Source organism: Chelonoidis abingdonii, chromosome 2 (assembly GCF_003597395.2).
Source record: "Chelonoidis abingdonii isolate Lonesome George chromosome 2, CheloAbing_2.0, whole genome shotgun sequence".
NCBI lineage: Eukaryota > Metazoa > Chordata > Testudines > Testudinidae > Chelonoidis > Chelonoidis abingdonii.
The window spans coordinates 67412890-67435559 of NC_133770.1; the positions used below are offsets into that span (position 1 = coordinate 67412890).

Genomic DNA, 22670 nt, shown 5'->3' on the forward strand with positions numbered 1-22670 from the left:
GGGAATGATCACATCCCTCGATCTGCTGGCAATGCCCCTACTGATACAGCCCAAAATGCCGTTAGCCTTCTTGGCAACAAGGGCACACTGTTGACTCATATTCAGCTTCTCATCCACTGTAACCCCTAGGTCCTTTTCCGTAGAACTGCTGCCTAGCCATTTGGTCCCTCGTCTGTAGCAGTGCATGGGATTCTTCCTTCCTAAGTGCAGGACTCTGCACTTGTCCTTATTGAACCTCATTAGGTTTCTTTTGGCCCAATCCTCTAATTTGTCGAAGTCCTTCTCTATTCTATCCCTACCCTCCAGCACATCTACCACTCCTCCCAGTTTAGTGTCATCTGCAAACTTGCTGAGGGTGCAGGCCACACCATTCTCTAGATCATTAATGAAGATATTGAACAAAACCAGCCCCAGGACCAACCCTTGGGGCATTCCACTTGATACCGTCTGCCAACTAGACATGGAGCCATTGATCACTACCCGTTGAGCCCAATGATCTAGCGAGCTTTCTCTCCACCTTATAGTCCATTTATCCAGCCCATATTGCTTTAACTTGCCAGCAAGAATACTGTGGGAGACAGTATCAACAGCTTTGCTAAAGTCAAGGAATAGCACGTCCAATGCTTTCCCGTCATCCACAGAGCCAGTTATCTCGTTATACAAGGCAATTAGATTAGTCAGGCATGACTTGCTCTTGGTGAATCCATGCTGACTGTTCCTGATCACCTTCCTCTCCTCTAAATGCTTCAGAATTGATTCCTTGAGGACCTGCTCCATGATTTTTCCAGGGACTGAGGTGAGCTTCTCGTCCACTGTAACCCCTATGTCCTTTTCTGCAGAACTGCCGCCTAGCCACTCGATCCCTAGTCTGTAGCAGTGCGTGGGATTCTTCCGTGCATGGGAAACTGGTAGAAAAGCCTCAGTGCTCTAAAGAACCCTGATAGCCCTTTTGGTAACTATGTATGAGATCTTCAGATCCTTAGATAAGATCATCTTTACTGTGTCATTTTGGTCTGGGGTATTTATTGGTATATTATACCTGCGTTTCTGTCATTAACTTTCATAATTTAACGTCCCATTTTGTTGGGCTAAGCTCTCCCATTACATTTGGTTGCCTGATGTTCTTAGACTTAATTTGCTCTGCCTGGGCACAAGGAGTATGTTATAGTTGAAGTGTCAGCCTTAATTTCAGTTGCCCTTTTGACAGTCTGTGCCACCACTAAAATTCTCAAACAGAGATTTTGTAATTTTGAGTTGACTGTACAGAGCAAAGATACTGCGATTCTGAATCTTAAGCAGTTATTTTTCTCCCTCTCGTGGCCAGATAGGACTAGTGAACAATGTTCTAACATTGCAGTGGTGACAACTCTTACAGTATATTGGTAAATGTATAACCTTGGTGTACAGTAAATCTGTTCCTTTAACCTGCTTTTTCTTTGGTCCTGTAAACTTTTGGAAAATGTTTCAGTATATATAACACTGATATAAACTGGAACATAGGCAGATTTATTGATTTTAATACATTTGTTCTTTCAACAGGTCTTAAAAATTTATTTTGCTGTTTGAAGAGGTTTTTATATTAATGTGATTTATTCCTCTAACAGGTATCAGCATAAATCCAGGTTCTACAGCAGTGATCTGCACAATAACATTATTCATTTAAAAGTCGTATTCAAATATCAAATATTAATTTGAATTAGCTTCCCTACCTGCTTTACTAGGTAGGGAAGCTACTACATTGGAAAATGACAAGGAGCACCTTGTTACTAAAGCAGTATGTTCAGTCTGCATTGGAAGTGCCCAGATCAGATCTGCGTAAAGTACAAAAACGGAGCATTTTAAAATATTTTTTGTGCCTGTTTTTTACCCAAACTATATGATTTTTGATAACACGGACATTTTTAAAATTTCTACCTTTTTTGGGTAGAAATCCTTTATTAAAAAAAAAAAGTTTTAAAACTGTAACAAATAATCCCTAGAGTTACTTGTTTTGACACTAGGGATTTCTTCCTTAAGTGCTGTCAATGTTCTTATGAGGAGAAAACTGATTACCTGTAAATGTTTTAATTGATCTTGCCTAATTTTTTAAACTAATTAATTTAGACAAATTGTTGATCTAATTTGGTGGAAGGACTAATTTGCAGACATTCTTTAGTAGTACAGATAAATGAAATTCTTGCATTTTATTTCAAATTATGTATTTATGAGAATAGCCATGATCAAATGGCAGTTTTCTGTGAAATGACAGAATTAATGTGTTCTAAAGTAAACTATAACATGTGCTACAAAATCAATATGGGGCTTTTTTTGTGTGTATATTTATAGTAGTGTCCATAGACTCCTTCCTGCAAACATTACACATCTGAGTAATCTCATTGAAGTTGTGGAGCTAATTATGTGAACAATGTTATTTCACATGAGTGTTTGCAGGATTAAGCCTTAAATCTGTTTTTTAAATATTTCAGATTTATGCACAATATAAATGTTTTAATATTTTGTTGAAAGCAAATGTACGTTGCCTTGATAGTTAATTAGATGGATTCACTTGTTTTCTACTTCTGTATTTTCTTAGAAATTGAAGAAATAATTGTAGTGGCTGTTGATACAAGTGAGGTTATATTTTAGTTTTTATGATAAACCCTGGGTTTTTTTTGGATTTGCTGGTGCAAATATCTTTTTTTAAAGTAAGTTTTAAGAATGATAAGGAATTATTTTAGATGCCTTGCAAAGTTGTATCTCTTTGCTTGACTGACAAAAACATAGTTTTACTACTGACAACATCTTAGAACTGACAGTCATGGGAGAATGAGCTGGATTCTTTTTAGCCATAGGCATCATAAACAGCATTGCCAGCTAACTTAGTTTCCAGAATCTTTATTACTGGTAATGATTGTAAAGAGGTAGAACACAGTGGCCGGGCTGCGTCTCCAAGCTCCTCTGCCAGAACCGGGTCAGGGAGACCCATGCTGGTAGCTGTGGGGAGCCTGGGTTCCAAGCAGCCCCTGGCCTGTGTCCCTGCCCACCAGGCCTTCGCCCAGGGCAGGTGGAGGAACTTAGGCTTCCCACTGCTACCAGCGTGGCTCTCCCTGACCCAGCCAGGGTGGGTGAGATGGGGCTCGGAGTCACAGCCCGGCCACGGTAAGAGCCGGGTGCGCAGCTGTGGGGAGCGGGACCCTCCACTGCCCTGGGCAGGGGCCCCAGGCAACTCCACAGGTCACCCCTCCCCTGCCAGGCCACTGTGGAGCTGCTTGCGGGGGGGCTGAGAGCAGTCCCTGGCAGTGTCCCCGCCCAGTCAAGGACAGGTGGAGGGTCTGTGACTCTGTGTGGGCTCCCCACAGCTGCAGCGGGGCACTCCACAACTGGGCTCCGGAGTGGGTCTCAGAGCCTCACCCTGGCCACGATAAGTAGAGACCCGCAAATCTGAAGATATCTGCAGACATTTTTTGCAGAATCGGATGCAGATACACATTTTTGTATCTGCGCAGGTCTCTAGTTGTTCACTTTTTTCCCGTTTTTGATCTCTGCTTAATCCTTAATCCCTTGTGTGGATTTATATATATTTGTTAAGTAAATACACCTATTTTCTGTATGTAGTTGGCAACAGGCTTATAAATATATACATTTATGTGAAAAGATACAACATTAGAGATATAAGAAATTAGAACTGGAAAAAACCTTTTGGGACCATCCAGCCCATCTCTGTGTTAGTACAGTCTGTTAAGTCTTTAAGTCCCTTCTGTTTCATCCTGTTAAATGTAGTTAAAAGTATATTCAGTAAGAGAAGTCGATAAAATTTCGCTACCTTCTGGTGAGTTGGTTAGTTACACTTATATGAAGACAGGTATCATCCTCAAGACCCCAATTTGCACTAAATCTTTAAAACTGAATCTTCTTTTTGCAAGTATGTTTCCATTTTAGAGACATAAGTATTGCCTTTTTTAAAATACTGAGCTGGAAAGATGTAACATGACCAAAAAACAATTGATTTACATCCCATGTTCCCTTAGTTGAGCAAGTGTGCTACAGTATGAAAGTAGGTTGTATGTGTGCACAATTTATATAGTATAGAATTTATAATAAATAGTGTGCTTTGTTTTAAAGTGGACAATTATATTTTAAAAATGCAGTAACCAGTGTAATAAGGAAGTTGTTTTCAGTAGAGTCAGCTTTAAAAGTATAGAAATTGGCCCTCTAAACTATTTGAAAATGTGTTTCTATATGTATTCCTTATCATAAATTATATCTATGTATGTGTATATATTTTAAAAGGATAATCTTCAAGCATCAGAAACTCTTAAAATTGAAAATGAAGAGCTAAAGAAAAAGTATGATGAGACTACTTCAAAAGTTCTCCAACTTGAAGAAGATATCATGACTGTTACTCAGAAAGCTATTGCAAAAGAAACTGAATTAGACAGGTATTTGGCAATCTTCTTGCAAGACTTTGTTTTATTTTAATGTTACTTTTGGTGTTTATGCACTCCATATAAATTGAGACGAAATGTAACATTGAATGAATTACTACATTAATATCAATCAATCCATTCCCTAGTCTGAAAGACAAATTGAAGAAAGTCGTCTTTGAGAAAGAACAACTTGAATGTCAGTTAAAGACTGAAAAGGACGAGAAGGAACTTTACAAGGTAACATTCTTTCCAGCTGCATGTCCTTAAGCTAGATGACGTAGAATAAGACTAATGACATTTTAGAGAGAGAGGTGATAAACTGAATACTCTTAGATAAAAATGGATGGGAAAAACATCAGAATTTGGCACAAGATAGGGAAGGGTCTCTAGAGACATACTGTATCAATGGAGACCCAATGATTGGACTCTTTTGCTAGTACAAACTGCATCTCCACTAGGTGGTTTAGCCAGTCTAGCTGTACTTGTAAACACTTTCTGTTGTAGACAAGGCTTTCAATGGTAAAATTCCAAACCCTCCTAACTAGTCAAAGTGAGCTTCTGGAACCATCCCGGTTACTATGAATATGTATTTCTTCTTATATCAATCTATTGTACTACCTCAGACAAATGGATTTGAGAAGGTAGATACAGGAATCAGTGGTACTTCAGAAATGTCTCTACTAGCTTGTACTAGGGCTTACTTAAGGTGATCATTCATGGAATCATAGATGATTAGGGTTGGAAGGGATCTCAGAAGGTCATCTAGTCCAACCCCCTGCTCAAAGCAGGACCAATCCCCAGACAGATTTTTACCCCAGTTCCCTAAATGGCCTCCTTAAGGATTGAACTCACAACCTTGGGTTTAGCAGGCCAATGCTGAAACCACCAAGCTATCCCTCCCGCCCTTTAGCTTCTCCTCTTAGAAGCAGTTGTCTGGATGAGATGTTAGAACATTCACATCTTTACAGTATCTACGTAGCTTTTTTTTTTAAAAAAAAAAATAAGGTGTGCCTGAAAACATATCTGCATCCAAGGAGCAGCTCTTTGTATTAGAGACAATACTGGAAAAGCCTAGTCCCTAAGTCTCCTGTAAACATCAAGGCACGTTCCATAACCACAGTGTTTTCCTTGTGAGCGGACAGAGCAAATGGGAGACTTCTAAACCTGCATTGGGCACATGCTTGAGATTTGTAACACTTATTTACTAGACATTTACATATTAGGTATAGTGGCATCTTCAAATATTACTTGGTTGTAGCTGACTGCTCTTTCCAGGTAGTCTCACTCATTGTCTCTGATACTGGGTACTGCTATTGCAGTCCCATTTGTCTAGACTGGTGTAAGAGGAGGATGTTAGAAGAGTAATGCCACTCTGTAATTTCCCCAAATCATTTTATACCTGTCTAGACATCCCATCCTGGTCAGGAAAGTGTTAGCCCAGTGGTTCTCAACCAAGGGTATGCATATCCCGGGGGTAAGCAGAGGTCTTCCAGAGGGTACATCAGCTCATTTAGATATTGGCCGAGTTTTACAATAGGCTACATAAAAAGCCCTAGCAAAGTCAGTATAAACTAAAACTTCATACAGACAATGACTTGTTTATATGGCTTTATATATTATACACTGAAAAGTAAGTACAATATATGTATTCCAATTGATTTATTTTATAATTATATGGTGGAAATGAGAAAGTAAGCAATTTTTCTTGGTGTGCTCTGACACTTGTGTATTCTTTTGTCTGATTTTGTGATCAAGTAGTTTTTAAGTAAGGTGAAAGGGGTATGGGTTCCTGAAAGGGGTACAGTAGTCTGGAAAGGTTGAGAGCTACTGTGTTAGAGTTTTCAGAATTGTTATGCTTGCTCTATTCTTGGAACAAGGCTGTGGTCTCTACTAGTATAGCAGAGCTGGTGTTGGATGGTACAGCTAGAAAGTAGCAGTCAGAAAGCTTTTAATATAAGGATAATTAGTATCTCTGTCTGCTGGAAACTGATAGTCAAGCCTGATATAGGAGGACTTAGAAAACATTTAAATGAACAGATAAGAAGTTATTCTTTGATTTGAGATACACAATGGTCTTTATAATGTCACTGATTCCTGTGATTTAATTCAAAAAGATGAGTGTGACACTTTTGAGCATCATTACAGATACACTTGAAGAATACAGAAATAGAAAACACCAAGCTAGTAAAAGAGGTCCATACATTAAAGAATTTGGATGCAAACAAAGAAAATATGATATCCCATTATAAAGAGGAGGTTGGCAAGTTACAGCTATGTATAGCTGAAAAAGAAAACCTGAAGAGAGCTTTCTTGCTTTCCTCCTCAAACAAGGTAAGCGGTACTGCTATAATTGACCCAATTTGAAAATACACTTCACAGGCTGAAATCGTTTTTAATTTAAGGTTATATGTGTTCGGCAAAGGAGTGGGAGGAGTTGAAAGTCACCTCCAGGATATATGCCTGACTATCAGGGAGGATAGAAGAGTCTTCAATAAAGACAGAGAAATAAGGAAGTGGGAGAGGGTTTAGGAACAAAATGAGTTCAGTTCTAGCCATGCTAAGTTTGAGTTGATGGGAAAAATATCAAGGGACGGGGGGAAAGATACCTGAGACAGGTTAAAATGAAGGGAGAGATGGGGGGACACAGGCATAGAGTTAATTTGTGAGGTGTCAGCACAGAGATGGTAGTTCTCATGTCAGTAGATAAAAATACCAGAAGAGAAGGGAGCCAAGGTTGTAGCCCTGTTATGATTTAGAATCATAGAATATCAGGGTAGGAAGGGACTTCAGGAGGTCATCTAGTCCAACCCCCTGCTCAAAGCAGGACCAGTCCCCAGACAGATTTTTTTTGCCCCAGATCCCTAAATGGCCCCTTTAAGGATTGAACTCACAACACTGGGTTTAGCAGGCCAATGCTCAAACCACTGAGCTATCCCTCCCCCCTTGCATTGACAAGATTTAACAGTGACATGAAAACCAAGGGTGGAGAAGGTATTAAACAAGATGACAAGATCAGCCAAAAACTCGAGGATGAGAGCAGAGAATTGGCTCCAAGACTTTTTCAGGAAGAATTAACCTTGAGAGCAGGGTGGAGAAGGTAGAAACCACAATAGAGAGGATTATGTGCGGTATGTGACAAGGAAGGCAAATCATCATCTTATTAGTCTTCTCTTTGAAGAAGTCATCAAGATCTTGAAAGAACAGAAACTTGCAATCCTTGCAGTAACAAGGATTGTGGAAATGATATTCAATGGAAGTGTGAAAGTAGTGCTATGGACAAGGGAAATAGCAAGAGAAGAAAGAGGATAGCATGTTGTCTGCAGTTTAGACTAGATATGGTATTTCTCATTTTCCTTCTTTTGACTGCTTTATGGTTTTGCTGCTGAATATATTGACAAAACAGTTACTGTGTTTTACCTCAGAAGTGTTTGTTCCAGGAAGGGATAAAACAGTATCTATATTTCATTTGTTAAACTTGCTGAGCACTTACTGCCATTTCTTGAGTTCCCTAACATTTCTTTATTATGTGTTACTAAATCCCACAGATTTGCAGAGATGTAACTGATTACCCTGTGGTATAGGTCATATTAAAGAAGCAGTGGTTCTAGAACATCTAGTACAATGAAGCCCCAATCTTGGTTGGGGCTTTTGGACACTAGTTTAGTTTATTCTGTAATGTTGGAATTATATCCTATTTACTAGTGTGTGAATTAAAAGCTCATATGCACAATGTAAACTTTCTAAAAACATATTCAGACTAGGTGTATGATTTAAAAAAATACAACAGTCTTTGTAAGATTCCACTCCTGCTTTTTATTTAAAAAAGAAAAACATCTGGTTTTGGATACTTCAAATGGCCAATGTCATGTAGTGGTAGCCATTTTGAAGTGTGCCCAAACTGTCTTCAACAGCTGCCTCTTGACATCTTTCCAGGCGTCCCTCACTTACTATTCCTACACCTCAGCAGTCTACTCCAGGGGTGGACAAACTACGGCCTGTGGGCCAGATCTGGCCCATCAAGGCTTTGGATCCAGCCTGCGGGATTGCCACTCCTGTGGTGCTGCGGACCCCGCACCGCTCCTGGAAGTGGCTAGGACCATGTCCCGGGGGGTGGGGTGGGGCAGAGGGCTGCATGCACTGCCCTTGCCTGCGGGTACTTCCCCCTGCAGCTTCCATTGGCTGGGAATGGGGAGCCTGCCTTAGTGCCGCTGCCACCTGGGAGCCACTCCAGGTAAGCAGCACTGGGCCGGAGCCCTCACTCTGAACCCCTCCTGCACCCCAATCTCCTGCCTTGAGACCCCTGCTGCACATCACCTGCACCCCAACCGCCTGCCCTGAGCCCTTTTCTGCACACCTCACTCCCTCCCGCACCCCAACCCTCTGTCCCCTACATTCATAGATTCTAGAATGGGAAGGGACCTCGAGAGGTCATCGAGTCCAGTCCCCTGCCCTCATGGCAGGACCAAATACTGTCTAGACCATCCATCCCTGATAGACATTTACCTAACCTACTCTTAAATATCTGCAGAGATGGAGATTCCACAACCTCCCTCTGCAATTTATTCCAGTGTTTAACCACCCTGACAGTTAGGAACTTTTTCCTAATGTCCAACCTAAACCCCCCTTACTGCAGTTTAAGCCCATTTCTTCTTGTTCTTTCTTTAGAGGCTAAGGGGAACAAGTTTTCTCCCTCCTCCTGATGACACCCTTTCAGATACCTGAAAGCTGCTATCATGTACCCTCTCAGTCTTCTCTTTTCCAAACTAAACAAACTCAATTCTTTCAGCCTTCCTTCATAGGTCATGTTCTCAAGACCTTTAATCATTCTTGTTGCTCTTCTCTGGACCCTCTCCAATTTCTCCACATCTTTCTTGAAATGCGGTGCCCAGAACTGGACACAATACTCCAGTTGGGGCCTAACCAGCACAGAGTAGAGCAGAAGAATGTCTTCTCGTGTCTTGCTCACAACATACCTGTTAATGCATCCCAGAATCATGTTTGCTTTTTTTGCAACAGGATCACACTGTTGACTCATATTTAGCTTGTGGTCCACTATAACCCCAAGATCCCTTTCTGCTGTACTCCTTCCTAGACAGTCTTTTCCCATTCTGTATGTGTGAAACTGATTTTTCCTTCCTAATTTTTCCTGGCCCTGCATGCAATTTCCCCACCCAGATGTGGCCCTTGGCCCAAAAAGTTTGCCCATCCCTGGTCTACTCAGTGGTATTCTTTTCAGTAACTAAAGATTTACCACTGAAATATTTTTATGCTGGGTGGTTTTTATACATACATTTCCTTGAATTGTATATAGTATCCAGCCTAATCTGTTACTTTCAGTGTCACATAATTTTTCCCCCCAAAAGGACAAACTTGAGAATATTAGACTACTCTAACCTTTGGTGAATGTAATTATGACTAAATTCAAGTATCTGACATAATAAAACATATTGAGTGCAACCCCGAACACAGTCAAAGGGCATGTGCTTGTCTAAATTACATCAGCCTCCTGGAACTGCCCTGTGGTATGCAGAGCTGCCTGGAATCTTTGCAGCACTGTGTGCTGTGACTCTGTCCCTGTCCTGTTGTAGTCCCGTCCTGGCACGCTTCCTATGTTAGGGCTTGTGAAGCAGGTCCTTGGAAAATAGCCTTACGGCTCTATCTTTTCCAGTGCCTGCACCAAAAGAATCCTCCTTTGGCCAGATATGGGGCTTTTAGGGCACTTCTTCACTGCTCCCAGCCTTTTCATGGTGTAAAGGGCCCAAGCAAGAGAGAGGATGTCACTCAGTGCTTTTATGTAAAGTCTCCTCTACCATACAAGTGAATTCTGTTAGTGAAACTGTAGATAGCTGTTTCTGCTTATCAGAACTGTTGTAATGTTAGTAGAGTACAAAATAAGTTTTTAAAATAATGTTAATTGTGTTTAAAATGTAAGCTTGAAATGCAATAAAAAGGTAGTGTGCAAAGTAATAAGTAAAAATATTTGACACTTCTATTTTGAAACAGATTGTTCATATATAGTATACTTTTAACTCATTTTAATGAGAAATGATTGTACACACGCGCCTATTTTTCCCTTATTTTATTGACACAAAATTGTGTACAAGTCAGTTGTTCTTTGAGTGCTTCCTGATATCCATTCCATGTTAGGTATGTGTGCTCGCCACATGCAGTGGTGCTGGAAGCTTTTTCCTTAGCAGTATCTGTAGGGGACTGGCAGTGGTACCCACATGGTGCAGTATGAGGGCCACAGCCATCTCCCTCCACCCTCAGCTCCTCTTTGCTGCCAGTGATAGTGCTGGACTGTCTGCTTCTTCAGTTAGCATTGTTTCGTTCTCTGTTCTTGCAAACTTTGAAATCCTGTAATATAGTTGCATATGGTTAGTGCCAGTCCAGAGGATAGAGTTCATCGGAGTGGTCCTTGACTTGACTTGCGCCAGAGTGATTGTTGCTGCTGGAAAGGTTCCGCACATTGACAAACCTCATCACGGCAGTCTCCGTGTTCCCTCTGACTACAGCCGTGTCTGCAGCTGATGGGTCACGTGGCAGTGTGCATTTATGTTGTCCACCATGCCAGGCTCTGGATGTGGCCCCTGCAACAATGGCTGGCGATGGTCTGTTCCCAGTCCCAGGACTCCCTGGAAAAGATTACCATTCTCCTGGCAATACTGACCTCACTGCGATGGTGGACTGACTGCAGGACAGTCCTGGAGGGGGTTCCATTCGATAACCCCCCTCACTCCATCGAGTTGGTGTCAGACACCTCGGATCATGGCTGGAGTGTGCATCTCAGTGACCTCCAGATGTGGTCCCTGGAGGAGGCAAAGTTACACATGAACGTCAGAGAACTCAGAGCAGTCTGGCTAGGGTGTGGAGTCTTCCTGCCCCACCTGTTGGGCAAAGTGTTATGAGTCCTGATGCGCAACACAGCCTCAATGTTCTACATCAACAGGCAAGGGGGAATAACCTTGTTGGCTCTCTGTCAAGAGGCACTCCGTCTACAGGACTTTTGCATCAGCCACGAATTCACTTGGAAGCATGTCACCTTCCTAGCATCAAGAATACGCTGGTGGACCAGCTCAGTAGGGACTTCTCCTCTCCACTCGAGTGGTCGCTCCATCCAGAGGGAGCCTTCATGATCTTCCAAAAGTGGGAAACTCCCCAAGTGGATCTGTTTGTTACCAGACAGAACAGGAAGTGCCACCGGTTTTGTTCTTGGCAAGGTCTGAGCAGGGTCTTCCTCTCCAATGCCTTCCTCCTGTCGTGATCAGGGAGCCTGCTGTATGCGTTCCCTCTGATTCTACTCATCAGCGGCGTCCTGGCAAAGATCAAGAGAGACAAGGCGCAGGTTGTCATGATCGCCCCGTTGTGGCCTCGTCAGCACTGGTTTGGCAGGCTCATGAGCCTGTCAGTGGCCCCTGCCCGCCCAACCAACCAGACCTGCTGTCACAGGACCACGGTTGGCTCTTACTCCCCAACCTCAGTTCCCTCCACCTTTCAGTGTTGATGCTGCATGGCTGAACCCGGAGAAGCAGACCTGTTCGGAAGAAGTTCAACAGGTTTTCCTGGGGAATAGGAAGCCCTCAACTAGATTGACTTGCCTGGCCATGTGGACGAGGTTTTCCCGCTGGGTGTCCGAACATGGCATCTCTCCCTTGTGTTCTTCCAAACAGGCTGTCCTGAGAAACCAGGGCCTGGGGCGCTCTTCAGTTAGAGCACATCTTGCAGTCATCTCTGCTTTTCACTCACCAAGCCAAGGACAGATGGTGTTTTCCCATGATATGACAGTCAGATTCTTGAGAGGGCTGAAGAGGCTTTTCCTGCAGGTATGGGCTCCTGTCCTGCAGTAGGATCTTAACTTGGTCCTCTCACTGGCCTGCCCTTTGAGCTGCTTGGTTCCTGCTCCCTTTCCCACCTGCCATGGAAGGTCGCATTCCTGGTGGCAGTGACATCAGCAAGACGGGTCTCTGAAATTAAAGCTTTGACCTCAGAATCACCGTACACAGTCTTCTACAAAGACAAGGTTCAGCTTCGGCCCCACTCGGCCTTCCTGCCGAAGGTGGTATCCACCTTCCATATGAAGTGGGACATCTTCCTTCCCGTGTTCTGTCCCAGACCACACAAGACCAGTAAAGAGGCGTCTTCATATGCTGGACGCCCAAACGTTTTACTTTGAACGAACCAAACTTTTCTGTAAATCAACTCAGCTCTTCATCGCTACAGTGGACAGGATGAAAGGCCTTCCAGCGTCCACGCAGAGGATTTACAATTGGATTACTTCATGCATAAAGACCTACTACAACCTGACTGGGGTTCTGCTGCTGCCAATGGTCAGAGTCCCCTCGACTAGAGCTCAGGTGTCTTCAGCAGCCTTCGTAGTGCACATCCCTATCCTGGACATCTGTAGAGCCGCAGTGTAGTCCTCTGTCCACACATTCATGACTCATTATGCCATCACTGAGCAGGCCAGGGATGATGCTGGGTTCGGCAGATCTGTGTTGCAGTTTACACGTCCGTGAACTCCTACCCACCTCTGTTGGTACTGCTTTGGAGTCACCTAATATGGAATGGACACGAGCAAGCACTGAAAGAAGAAAAGGTAGTTACTTTTTCCGTAACTGGTGTTCTTTGAGATGTGTTGCTCATGTCCATTCCACAATCTGTCCTCCATCCCCACTATTCGGCATTCCGACAAGGAACTAAGGGCGGGGAGCCAGCGGTGCCCCTTTTACTGTGCTATGTGGGCACCAGAGCCAGTCCCCTAGGGATACTGCTGAGGGGAAAACTTCTGGCACCAGTGCACGTGGTGAGCACACACACCTAATATGGAATGGACATGAGCAACGCATCTTGAACACCAGTTACGGAAAAGGTAACTGTCTTTTACTTACTATGCTTCATAATGTCTTTGCTAGAGCTATCAGGGAAATTTGCTTTTTATTTGAAGTGTTCAGATCTCATAACCATGCCAATGGGAAGCACTATATTCAAACAACAAGTTTGTTTTTTTTTTCTTTCAGGAGGATGCAGATATTTTAAAGGAACAACTTCGGAAAGCTGAAGATCATATTCAGGCTAGCAAGCAGGAAGCTGTCTTAATGTCAAAAGAACTGAGTGATACAGTAAATGTGCGAGATAAGACAATGGCAGATCTTCATAGTGTTCGACTGGAAAATGAGAAGTTGAAGAAGCAGCTTGCTGATGCTGTAGCTGAACTTAAAAAAGTCACTCTTGTGAAAAATGAACAAGTAAGATGTTACCTTTCTTTTTGTTCTGAGATTTATTTGTTATTCACAAACCTGGCGTGAGCTTGTTTAGTTACAACAGTTTAGTTTTGATAAAATCATGAAAACAAAACTTGTTTCTGGATAATTAATAAAACCTCTATCTCACCATTGATATTACTTGTAATTTAAAGCATGTAAATTGATTAGAAGGTCTGATTAGAATGAAGATTCTTTAATAGTTTTTATGGGAATATTTAGGCATTTTTTTTAGACATTCTTACAGACTAATACAGCAATGTGATAGCTGGATTATTTTAAATTGACTCTTTTTAACTCTTCTGAATGTCTGTGGGTCAGGTTGTTCTAAAATTGGTGCAAATGAGGTAAGAACTACTGGATGGGATTCTTTTCTTGCTAAAGTTTCTCTCATTAGAAGAAAACTATACATCCTTTTCTCAAATGGTTCAGAATTTGTGGATCAAAGTGGATGCTTTGCTAAACTTTTTTTTTTTTTAAGAAGTAGTAATGCATTAAAATATTTAAAACCATCATGAACGGGTATATTATCCATCAGAGGCTGTTTAATCCAAAGCCCATTGAATTCAAATGAAAAGACTTGGATTGACTTCAGTGGGCTTGTGGCTATTACAGATAGGACTATGAAAAGTGTGCCAGCCTGAAAATTCATAGAATGTGCACTTATGGTTCCAAAATGTAGCAAAAGCAGTTTTACTTTATTCTTTAATTTTCAAATACCCCAGCATTCTTTATTATGAGGGTAGAGTTGAAAAGGTATTTATTACTTTACAACGTATCTTTGAAAAGTATTCTCAGAAAAATTGGCCAGATTATCTCTGGTCTATTGCACATTCAGGCTGCAGAAAGGAGCCAAAGTTTGGGCAAAGCTGAACAGTTGAGAATTACCCCGGTGGTTAAAGCTGAGTTATTTGGTTCCTGCAACAATTGTATATCTTCACTTCACTTCTCCCACTGTCATATGGTGCATGATGGAACACAGTTGTGCTCTGCCAATTCTTAGTTGTATATAGTTCCTTCAGAACCATAGTCGGTTGCCATAAATTAGAATAGGCCCTAGAATGCTCGAACTCATGTTGTGGTGGATGCAGATCAGCTCACAGACCCAGAGAGACATATTTGTGTCTCTGATGAATGCCCTCTCACTCCATCACCACCTTCTGCTCAAAGTGACTCTCATTGTAGGACCTGTGTTCTTGCCACCAAGAAAAAGGATTATCCCCCATCTCTTCCCCCCCCAAAATCAAATCTTTGTCTTCATTACCACTGCCTGAAAAAGGTTCTATAGTATTGATTTGAACAAAAGAGAATATATATTTTGATATTTATTTTTTATTTTTTTTAAAGGAAATTTTGAACACAGTAGAGCAGGAACTGCGCAGAGAGGTTGAGGATCTGAAGCTTCGTCTGCAGATGGCTGCTGACCATTATCGAGAAAAGTTCAAGGAATGCCAAAAGCTCCAAAAACAAGTGAATAAACTTGTAGACCAGACAGTAAGTAGCATTGGAGAATCCATTTGCTCTTCGTGACTTTTCAATGTTTGTTTGAAATTTGTTGTAGCGAAGAACAATGCATTTAAACAAGAATCAGAACATTGTGTGAGGAATGGTCAATGAATATAATACTTACTGTAGTAGAGCCAACTTATATCTATGATGTTGGATATAAGCTGTTGAAACCAAACATAGTATCCTAGTATTTGGTATATGTAGAAAGCTTATTGAGTTTGTGTGATGTTATAAATTGGATTATCTTCAGGGCATAGTATTCTTTTGCCGAGGCGTCTTCTCTCCCCAGCTGTGAAAGAGAGGAAACCGTGGCATTGCATTTTCATTCCTTCACTCACCTCCCCTGCAGAGAGGGTGAGAGAACTTGAGAGGGAGACTGTGGACAGAGATGGGTAAAGGGGTTTCATGCAGCAGCAGAACTGTGCACCTGCACCTCTTTTATGTGTGTGCTTGGTTGCTTATTTTATCTATATCGCTCTATCGATTATTGCAGAAGCTACTTAATTCATATCTGCTATTTCCTGTATCATACTGAAGGTCAATAGGGAATGAGGTATCATCCCATAATGTCTGTTGGTAAATGTCTGGTCCCTTGCCTGTGTCTTGGGGTATGGTATGTTGTGTGTATGTCGTGTATATCTGACACCCAGCTCAAATGTTAGCTTAAAAAAAAGGATCTATAGTATCCAAGATCTGTCTTTTATTAATTTACATCCATCCCAATTCCTAACGTAGATTCCAGTTTAAATTACAATATTAAATTTAAATTTTTAAAGTTGAGCAGATACTCTGTGGAGATTTCCATAATCTATTTTGTAAAATATTTTTTATAATTACTGTTTTTGCAAGAAAATTATTATAAAATATGGCATTTAAAAGCAGTAAACTGATCATATTTCAGAGTCAATGCAAAGATGCAGTGGAGATAGTATAAAGTGTATATTTTTTTAATCTTATCTCACCTTGACACCAGCAACTTTGATGAGCCCATTTCCAGGAGAAGATATAAAGCCACAGAAATACATTAGTTTGCTTTTGTGTTTTTTTTTCTTTTAAAAAAAAAAAAAGTGATGGTGTACAGTTATCCACTTCTTCAAAAAGTAGTGAACTGAGTTAAATTATAACATCTGTGTTCTCACAGTTGCACAATCATTGAAGCAGTTCATTGTAATTCTTGATGGATGTTTTCTTTGAATAAAGTACCAAAATTATTTTTTCATAAAGAAAACTGCAGGGAACCAACAGAAAGTGACAGATGCCTCAAACATTGAGACAGCTATTGCAGTCGTTACAGGTAAAAAGTTGACCACATCTCCAGGTATTAACAATGTAAACTTTTTTTTTAATGGTTTCTATTTGTTGGCCTCAAGTAGAGTATTAATTTGTGAAGTAATCTATAAAAGTACCTTGTATATAAACAACTAGCCCTTGGTGTTTGGATGCCCAATGGAAACCGATTAGAAATATGAACACCAGTTTGAGAGCCTGCTCCTGCAAATACTTGCACCCATAAATATTCTCTTTGGGTCTGCTGACATGAGTGAAGTTTACAAATGTAAGTGTTGGCAGGATGAGCCCTGAGTTGGTGTTTAAGATCAATTATTAAGATATATAACATGTTTTTTTTAAATTTTTGTTTAGCTAATAAACAGAATTTCAATAAAAAGAAATGTTTATAGTAACATAACATCTCTTCAGCCATGGCACAGTTACAGTTTAATATATCGCAAAATCCATGCTGGTAAAGTGTTCAGTTATCTGCAGAAAAGAACAGAACTATGTATCCTAATAATTTATAGACATTAATGATTTGCTAGAAAACACTTGACCTATGTTGTAATTTTCATGGACTATTAAGCTTCCCACACATCTAGCCTTCTAAGCATAAAGAAAGGAACATGTAATATGTCATAACACATACTGGAGAGAAAGTAAATGGTTGCAATTTTGTGACGTTTAGAGTATTAAGCATTTTTTCAAAAGGGTAAAATATATGTACCAATAATATTGTGCTCTGAGAATTAAGTTTATAAATGGTTTAATTTCTCAAAGGGAAGTTCAACTCTCCAAACACTTTGTGTGCTGTGGAATATTTTCTGATCAGCATGGGTATCCAAACTTTGCCCAGTTGAGGGCCTCATTGGCAAGAGCCTGATACAGCTGCCCTCATCTTAATATGCCTGTGGCCAGCAGAGATTGGGTCATGTACATGTTGTCTCCAAGATGCATATTAGTGTGTGTGACATTAGCAAGATTTGAACTGTCATGCACCCTTCATTCATTCCTGTTGTGCTGTGTTTATTTAAAAAACAAAGAACAAAAATTCATATTTTTTTTTCAATATTTGCAGCTAGCCCCATTTCACATGATATAGTTTCAGAGTTTGTGGTAAAGGAGCAAGCATGTGAAATGAACAAAGAAATTGCTGAGAAAACAGAGAAGTATAAGAAATGCAAGCAAATGTTATCAGTAAGTAAAGGGCTGCTTTGGAAAGTTGAACAGAAAGTAGCTACAGGGAATAAATCTCAAATGTTGAAATACTCTTCTCAGCTACTGAACTGTTTGTTCCCTTAATAGTCGTTCATATAGCACAGATGTGATCATAATAGAAACTTTATCATAAGCAAATATCTTCACAGTAGAATTTTAAGACCTCATTGTGTGGGTATTCTTTGCATGTTTGATTGTCTGCTATTTTTGGGTGGAAGTGGAATGTCGGTAATTTTATAAAGCAAATATTGGGGTGAGAACAACCTGAAATGGAAATCTCTGCAAAGAGATCTTCTTTGGAGGCAACTATTTAAATAAAGTGCATTCACTTGTTTCCATTAAGATCACCACCCTGTATTTCATGTTTTCACAAAATATTATGCTAATATGTTTGTTTACCATGGTGTGACATGTGCAAGGCAATTGCATTCATTACTTTCTGTGGCAGGGGGCGGGTCGCATTTGTGCTGGTTCATTACTGACTTGTGTTGGTCATTTGAATTACATGGGATGCTTTAAAGGAAACCTTTGCCTTTGACCTTCTGGATGAAAGTTGCTCTGGGTGTTTGCAAAGCTCGCTGGAATGGGTTTTTTATTGAAGTGGCTGTGAGACACCTTACAGAGTGGCAGGATGTTTTGAAGAGCAGGAGTAAAACTGTGTGTATACAAAAAAGCTAGAACAGATAAGGGGAGAGAAGAATAGCAGCTTGTTGAAGGCTCAAGAAGGAAAAGTATATTGGCCCTCATTGATATAGTTCCCCATACCCTTGTCCTCTTCCAAGCTTTATCACATAAATGGGGGCCTGTAAGCAATCCATGGGGAAGTCACCTGGCAATTGGCTAATTTCTGGGAAGCACTGAGTGTTGCATAGTCAGATAATTAAAAAAAAATAATTCCATAGATTTGTAAAATGTTAAATGATTCATCATGACTTATGTTATACTACTTTAGGATGAGAAAATGAAATGCAGTGTTTATGCTGATGAATTGGCCAAATTGGAGCTGAAATGGAAAGAACAAGTGAAAATCAGCGAGAGTGCAAAACTCCAGCTAGCAGCGATGGAGGACCAGTATAAAGTAAGCTTATTTGGCTACACATGGAATAGGAAGAGGCACAAAATAGAGCGTTGTGGAACCACACACAAATTTAATAAGCATTCTTTTAGAGAGAAAAAAAAACTCAATTTTTTTATCTCACCTATTGATGTTCATGTGGGATTTTTGAGGAGGAGCGTGGGCAGGCCTGAGAACAACACCATCAAAGTAGTTGGCCCCTCATCCATGCAAATACAAACCTGTTGGCAGGCTTCATCAGGTTCAGTATTTACCTCCCACTGCTAATCTCCTCCCTGGGAGAGATGTATCCCTTACCACTGTCATCACTCCTGCCCTTTCCCCTTGTTCCCTAGCCATGTATCTGAAGAAGAGTCCTTCTAATGTCCCACTGCTACCAGGTAAATGACACTGAATAAACACAAAGTGCTGAAAAATGCACACAGTAAAGAAACCGAAGTACATAGAGAAATATTTTTTGCTAAATTCATTCAACTGTAAAGGATGTTGCATGTAATTATAGTAGGTAAAATATTTTCAGACAGAAATATCATTTTAAATTGCTGAGTGTTTTGTGTGTTTACAGCATAATACATGGGGAAATTATATACATTCCGTAATCTAAGTGAAGCAAACTTTTTTTTCATGTAGGTTCAGCTGGCAGAAAAGGAGAGAACAATAAAAGAGCTGATATCACATTTGGAGGTCTTCACCAGTGAGAAGGTACTGTAACCATCAGATGTTATATTTAGTGGGCTCTGGTGCTTCATAGATTCCAAGGTCAGAAGGGACGACTATGATCCAACAGTCTGACCTCCTGTAATAACACAGACCACTGAACTTCCCCAAAATAATTCCTAGAGTGTATCTTCTAGAAAAAAATTCAGTCTTGATTTAGAAAATGTCAGTGATGAAGTATCAACTGTGACCTTTGGAAAATTATTTCAGTGGTTAATTACCACCACTGTCCAAAAAAAAAAAAAAAAAAAAAAAAAAAAAATTCCCTTATTTCTAGTCTGAATTTATCTAACTTCAACTTCCAGGCTTTGGATCATTTTATACCTTTCTCTGCTAGATTGCAGAGACCACTGTTAAATATTTTTTCCCCATGTAGATAATTATAGACTGGAATCAAGTCACCGCATAATCTTCTCTATGTTAAACGAAGTAGATTGAGCTGCTTGAATCTCTTTCCGTAAGGCACTTTTTCTAATCCTTCAATCATTCTCATGGCTCTTCTCTAAACCCTCTCCAATTTATCAACAATCCTTCAATTGTGGGCACCAGAACAGGCATAGTATTCCACCAAAAAGAACAGGAGTACTTGTGGCATCTTAGAAACTAACAAATTTGTACCAGTGCCAAATATAGAAGTGAAATAACCTCTCTACTTTTACTCAAGATTCCCCTGGTTATGCATGCCAGGATTGCATTAGCTCTTCTGGCCACAGTGTCATATTGGGAGCTGATTATCCACCACGACCCCTAAATCTTTTTCAGAACCATTGCTTCTGCAGATAGTCCCCCATTCTGTAAATATGGCCTGCATTCTTTTGTTCTTAGATGTGTACATTTCACCTTATTAAAAAGACATGTTGTTTGCTTGCATCCAGTTTACCAGGTGATCCAGATTGCTCTGAATGAGTGACATGTCCTCTTCATTATTTACTGCTTCCCTAATTTTTGTGTCATCTGCAAACTTTATCAGTAATGAGTTCTATTTGCAAAATGTTGACTAGCAGAGGGTCAAGAATGGATTCCTGCGGTTCCCCTCTGGAAACACACTTACTTGATTCCCTGTTTACAGTTATATTTTGAGATCATCAAAAGAAAATCAAGTTAGTTTGACAAGATATATTTTCCATAAACCTATTTTGATTTGCATTAATTACATTATCCTCCTTTAATTCTTTATTAACTGAGTCCCAAATCAGCTGCTTTGTTATCTTGTCTGGGATTGAGGGTAGGCTGATAGGACTATAATTACCTGAGACATCTTGTTTGGCACAACATTCTTTCTTCCAAACTTCTGGAACTTCTTCAGTGCGCCACGATTTGTTGAAAATGAACATTAATGGTTCAGTGAGTTCCTCAGCCAGCTCTTTTCAAACTCTTGGATGCAAGCTATCTGGACCTGATGATTTAAAAATGTCTGACTCTAGTAGCATCTGTCTAACATCTTCTAGAGATACTATTGGTATGAAAGTGTTATCACAATGTGGTGAGACTATATCATCTATTTTCCCCCCAAATACTGAACCGAAATTTTTATTGAATTTTTTTGCCTTTTCTGCATTATTATTGATAATTCTACTGTTTCTATCTAGTAATGGACCAGTGCTAGTGTCAAAATTCTTTTTGTTCTTTATATAGTTAAAAACTCCCTATTGTCCTTAACTCTTCTGGCCATAGATTTCTCTGTATGTCCCTTTGCTTCCCTTAATTAGTTTTCTACAGTTTCTTCTGATTTGTATTCATTACTGTCAGCTTCCCCTTTCTTTCAGTTTTTATAGCTGCCTTCACTTCCTCTCTAAACCAGATTGGTTTTATTTCACCAGCACTGTGTTCTTCCTCAGCTGTGGGATTGTAGCTTTTTGGGGATGTAGTAAGGTGTTCTTAAACTACTCCCAATTATCATTCAGATTTTTCAGATTAAATTCTTCTTCCAAGCTGTTGTTTTTAGCTAACAGTTGTTTTTAGCTTTGTGAAAGTGGCCCTATTAAAGCACCAAGTATATACACTAGTCTAGAATTTATTCTGTTTTCAAATTCTAAATGTGATCAAGTCATGATAACTTGTACCTAAGGTACCATTAATTTTTAGTAGGGCTGTCAATCACATGTGTTTAGCGCCAAACAAATGAACGCTTTTTTTCTTTTTTTTAAAACAAGCATTAATTATACATCTCTGGAGATGGGACTCGGTTGCTAGGTAGGGAGGGAGGCGCCTGGTGCGGTAGCAAGCAGGAGGCAGCTGGGGACAAGAGGCACTGTATTATCCAGTCCAGAGGTGCACATTACTGAAATGCCTCCTGACTCCTCTGAGTCAGTCTTGTGCCCACTCCCTCAGGGTTAATCTATTTATTTGTTTTACATGAGGGAAGGCGGAAGGGCAATTGCCAGCAGCTGTGAGGATGTGAAGCGGGGAAAGGGCGCTTTGGAGCCTTTGCCACAGGAATCCCCATCTCCCCGGGTGACTCTAGCGGTCTCCCCTCCTCACTCCTGTACTAATCGATCGTGACCCTGTCCAGTAGTCTGTAAATAAGAAGTGGGCAGCATTATCTCCCGTAAATGTAGTTGAACAAGAAGTAAGACTGAGTAGACTTGTAGGCTCTAAAGCAGTGGTGGGCAGTCTGTGGGCTGCACGTGGCCTGTCGGGGTAATCCATTGGCGGGCCGCGAGACAGTTGGTTCACACTGGTATGGCCGGCCAAAGGGAGTTGCAGGAAGCAGCGGCCAGCATGTCCGTGCAGCCCATGCCGCTTCTCACAGCTCCCATTGGTTGGGATCAGTGAACCACGGCCACTGGAAGCTGCAGGTGGCTGTGCCTGCAGACAGTCAATGTAAACAAACTGTCTCGTGGCGCGCCAGCGGGTTACCCTGACGGGCTGGGTGCGGGCCATAGGTTGCCCACCACTCTGCTAAAGTTTTATATTTTATTTTTGAGTACAGTTATGTTTTTTTTTAAAAAAAAAAAAGTGCAATCATAGATTTTTTTTTTTTATTTGTCATATTTGCCTGAGGAGAACTGAAAAATACTATTTACCTTTTTTCAATGCAAATATTTGTAATAAAAAATAATATAAAGTGAGCACTGTACATTTTGTATTCTGTGTTGTAATTTAAATCAATATATTTGAAAATGTAAAAACATCCAAAATAAATGGTATTCTATTATTTAAATATATGGTATTTTATTACTGTTTAACAGTGTGATTAAAACTGTGATTAAT

The 22670-nt window shown here is 40.5% G+C and overlaps 1 protein-coding gene across 3 annotated transcripts in view; it reads left to right on the plus strand.

Moving 5' to 3' along the window:
- The window catches only part of TAX1BP1 (Tax1 binding protein 1), a 78473-nt gene that overhangs the window by 33058 nt on the left and 22745 nt on the right, over window positions 1-22670 (plus strand). Inside the window, exons 6-14 of one of the 3 annotated variants that reach the window (XM_032773797.1) lie at window positions 4270-4418; window positions 4553-4643; window positions 6552-6737; window positions 13424-13651; window positions 15014-15160; window positions 16400-16469; window positions 17526-17644; window positions 18618-18743; window positions 19371-19442. In XM_032773797.1, coding sequence (XP_032629688.1) covers window positions 4270-4418; window positions 4553-4643; window positions 6552-6737; window positions 13424-13651; window positions 15014-15160; window positions 16400-16469; window positions 17526-17644; window positions 18618-18743; window positions 19371-19442 — 1188 coding nt within the window. The remainder of the gene's footprint in view (window positions 1-4269; window positions 4419-4552; window positions 4644-6551; window positions 6738-13423; window positions 13652-15013; window positions 15161-16399; window positions 16470-17525; window positions 17645-18617; window positions 18744-19370; window positions 19443-22670) is intronic. The other 2 variants (XM_032773798.1, XM_032773799.1) reach the window with 2 other exon arrangements.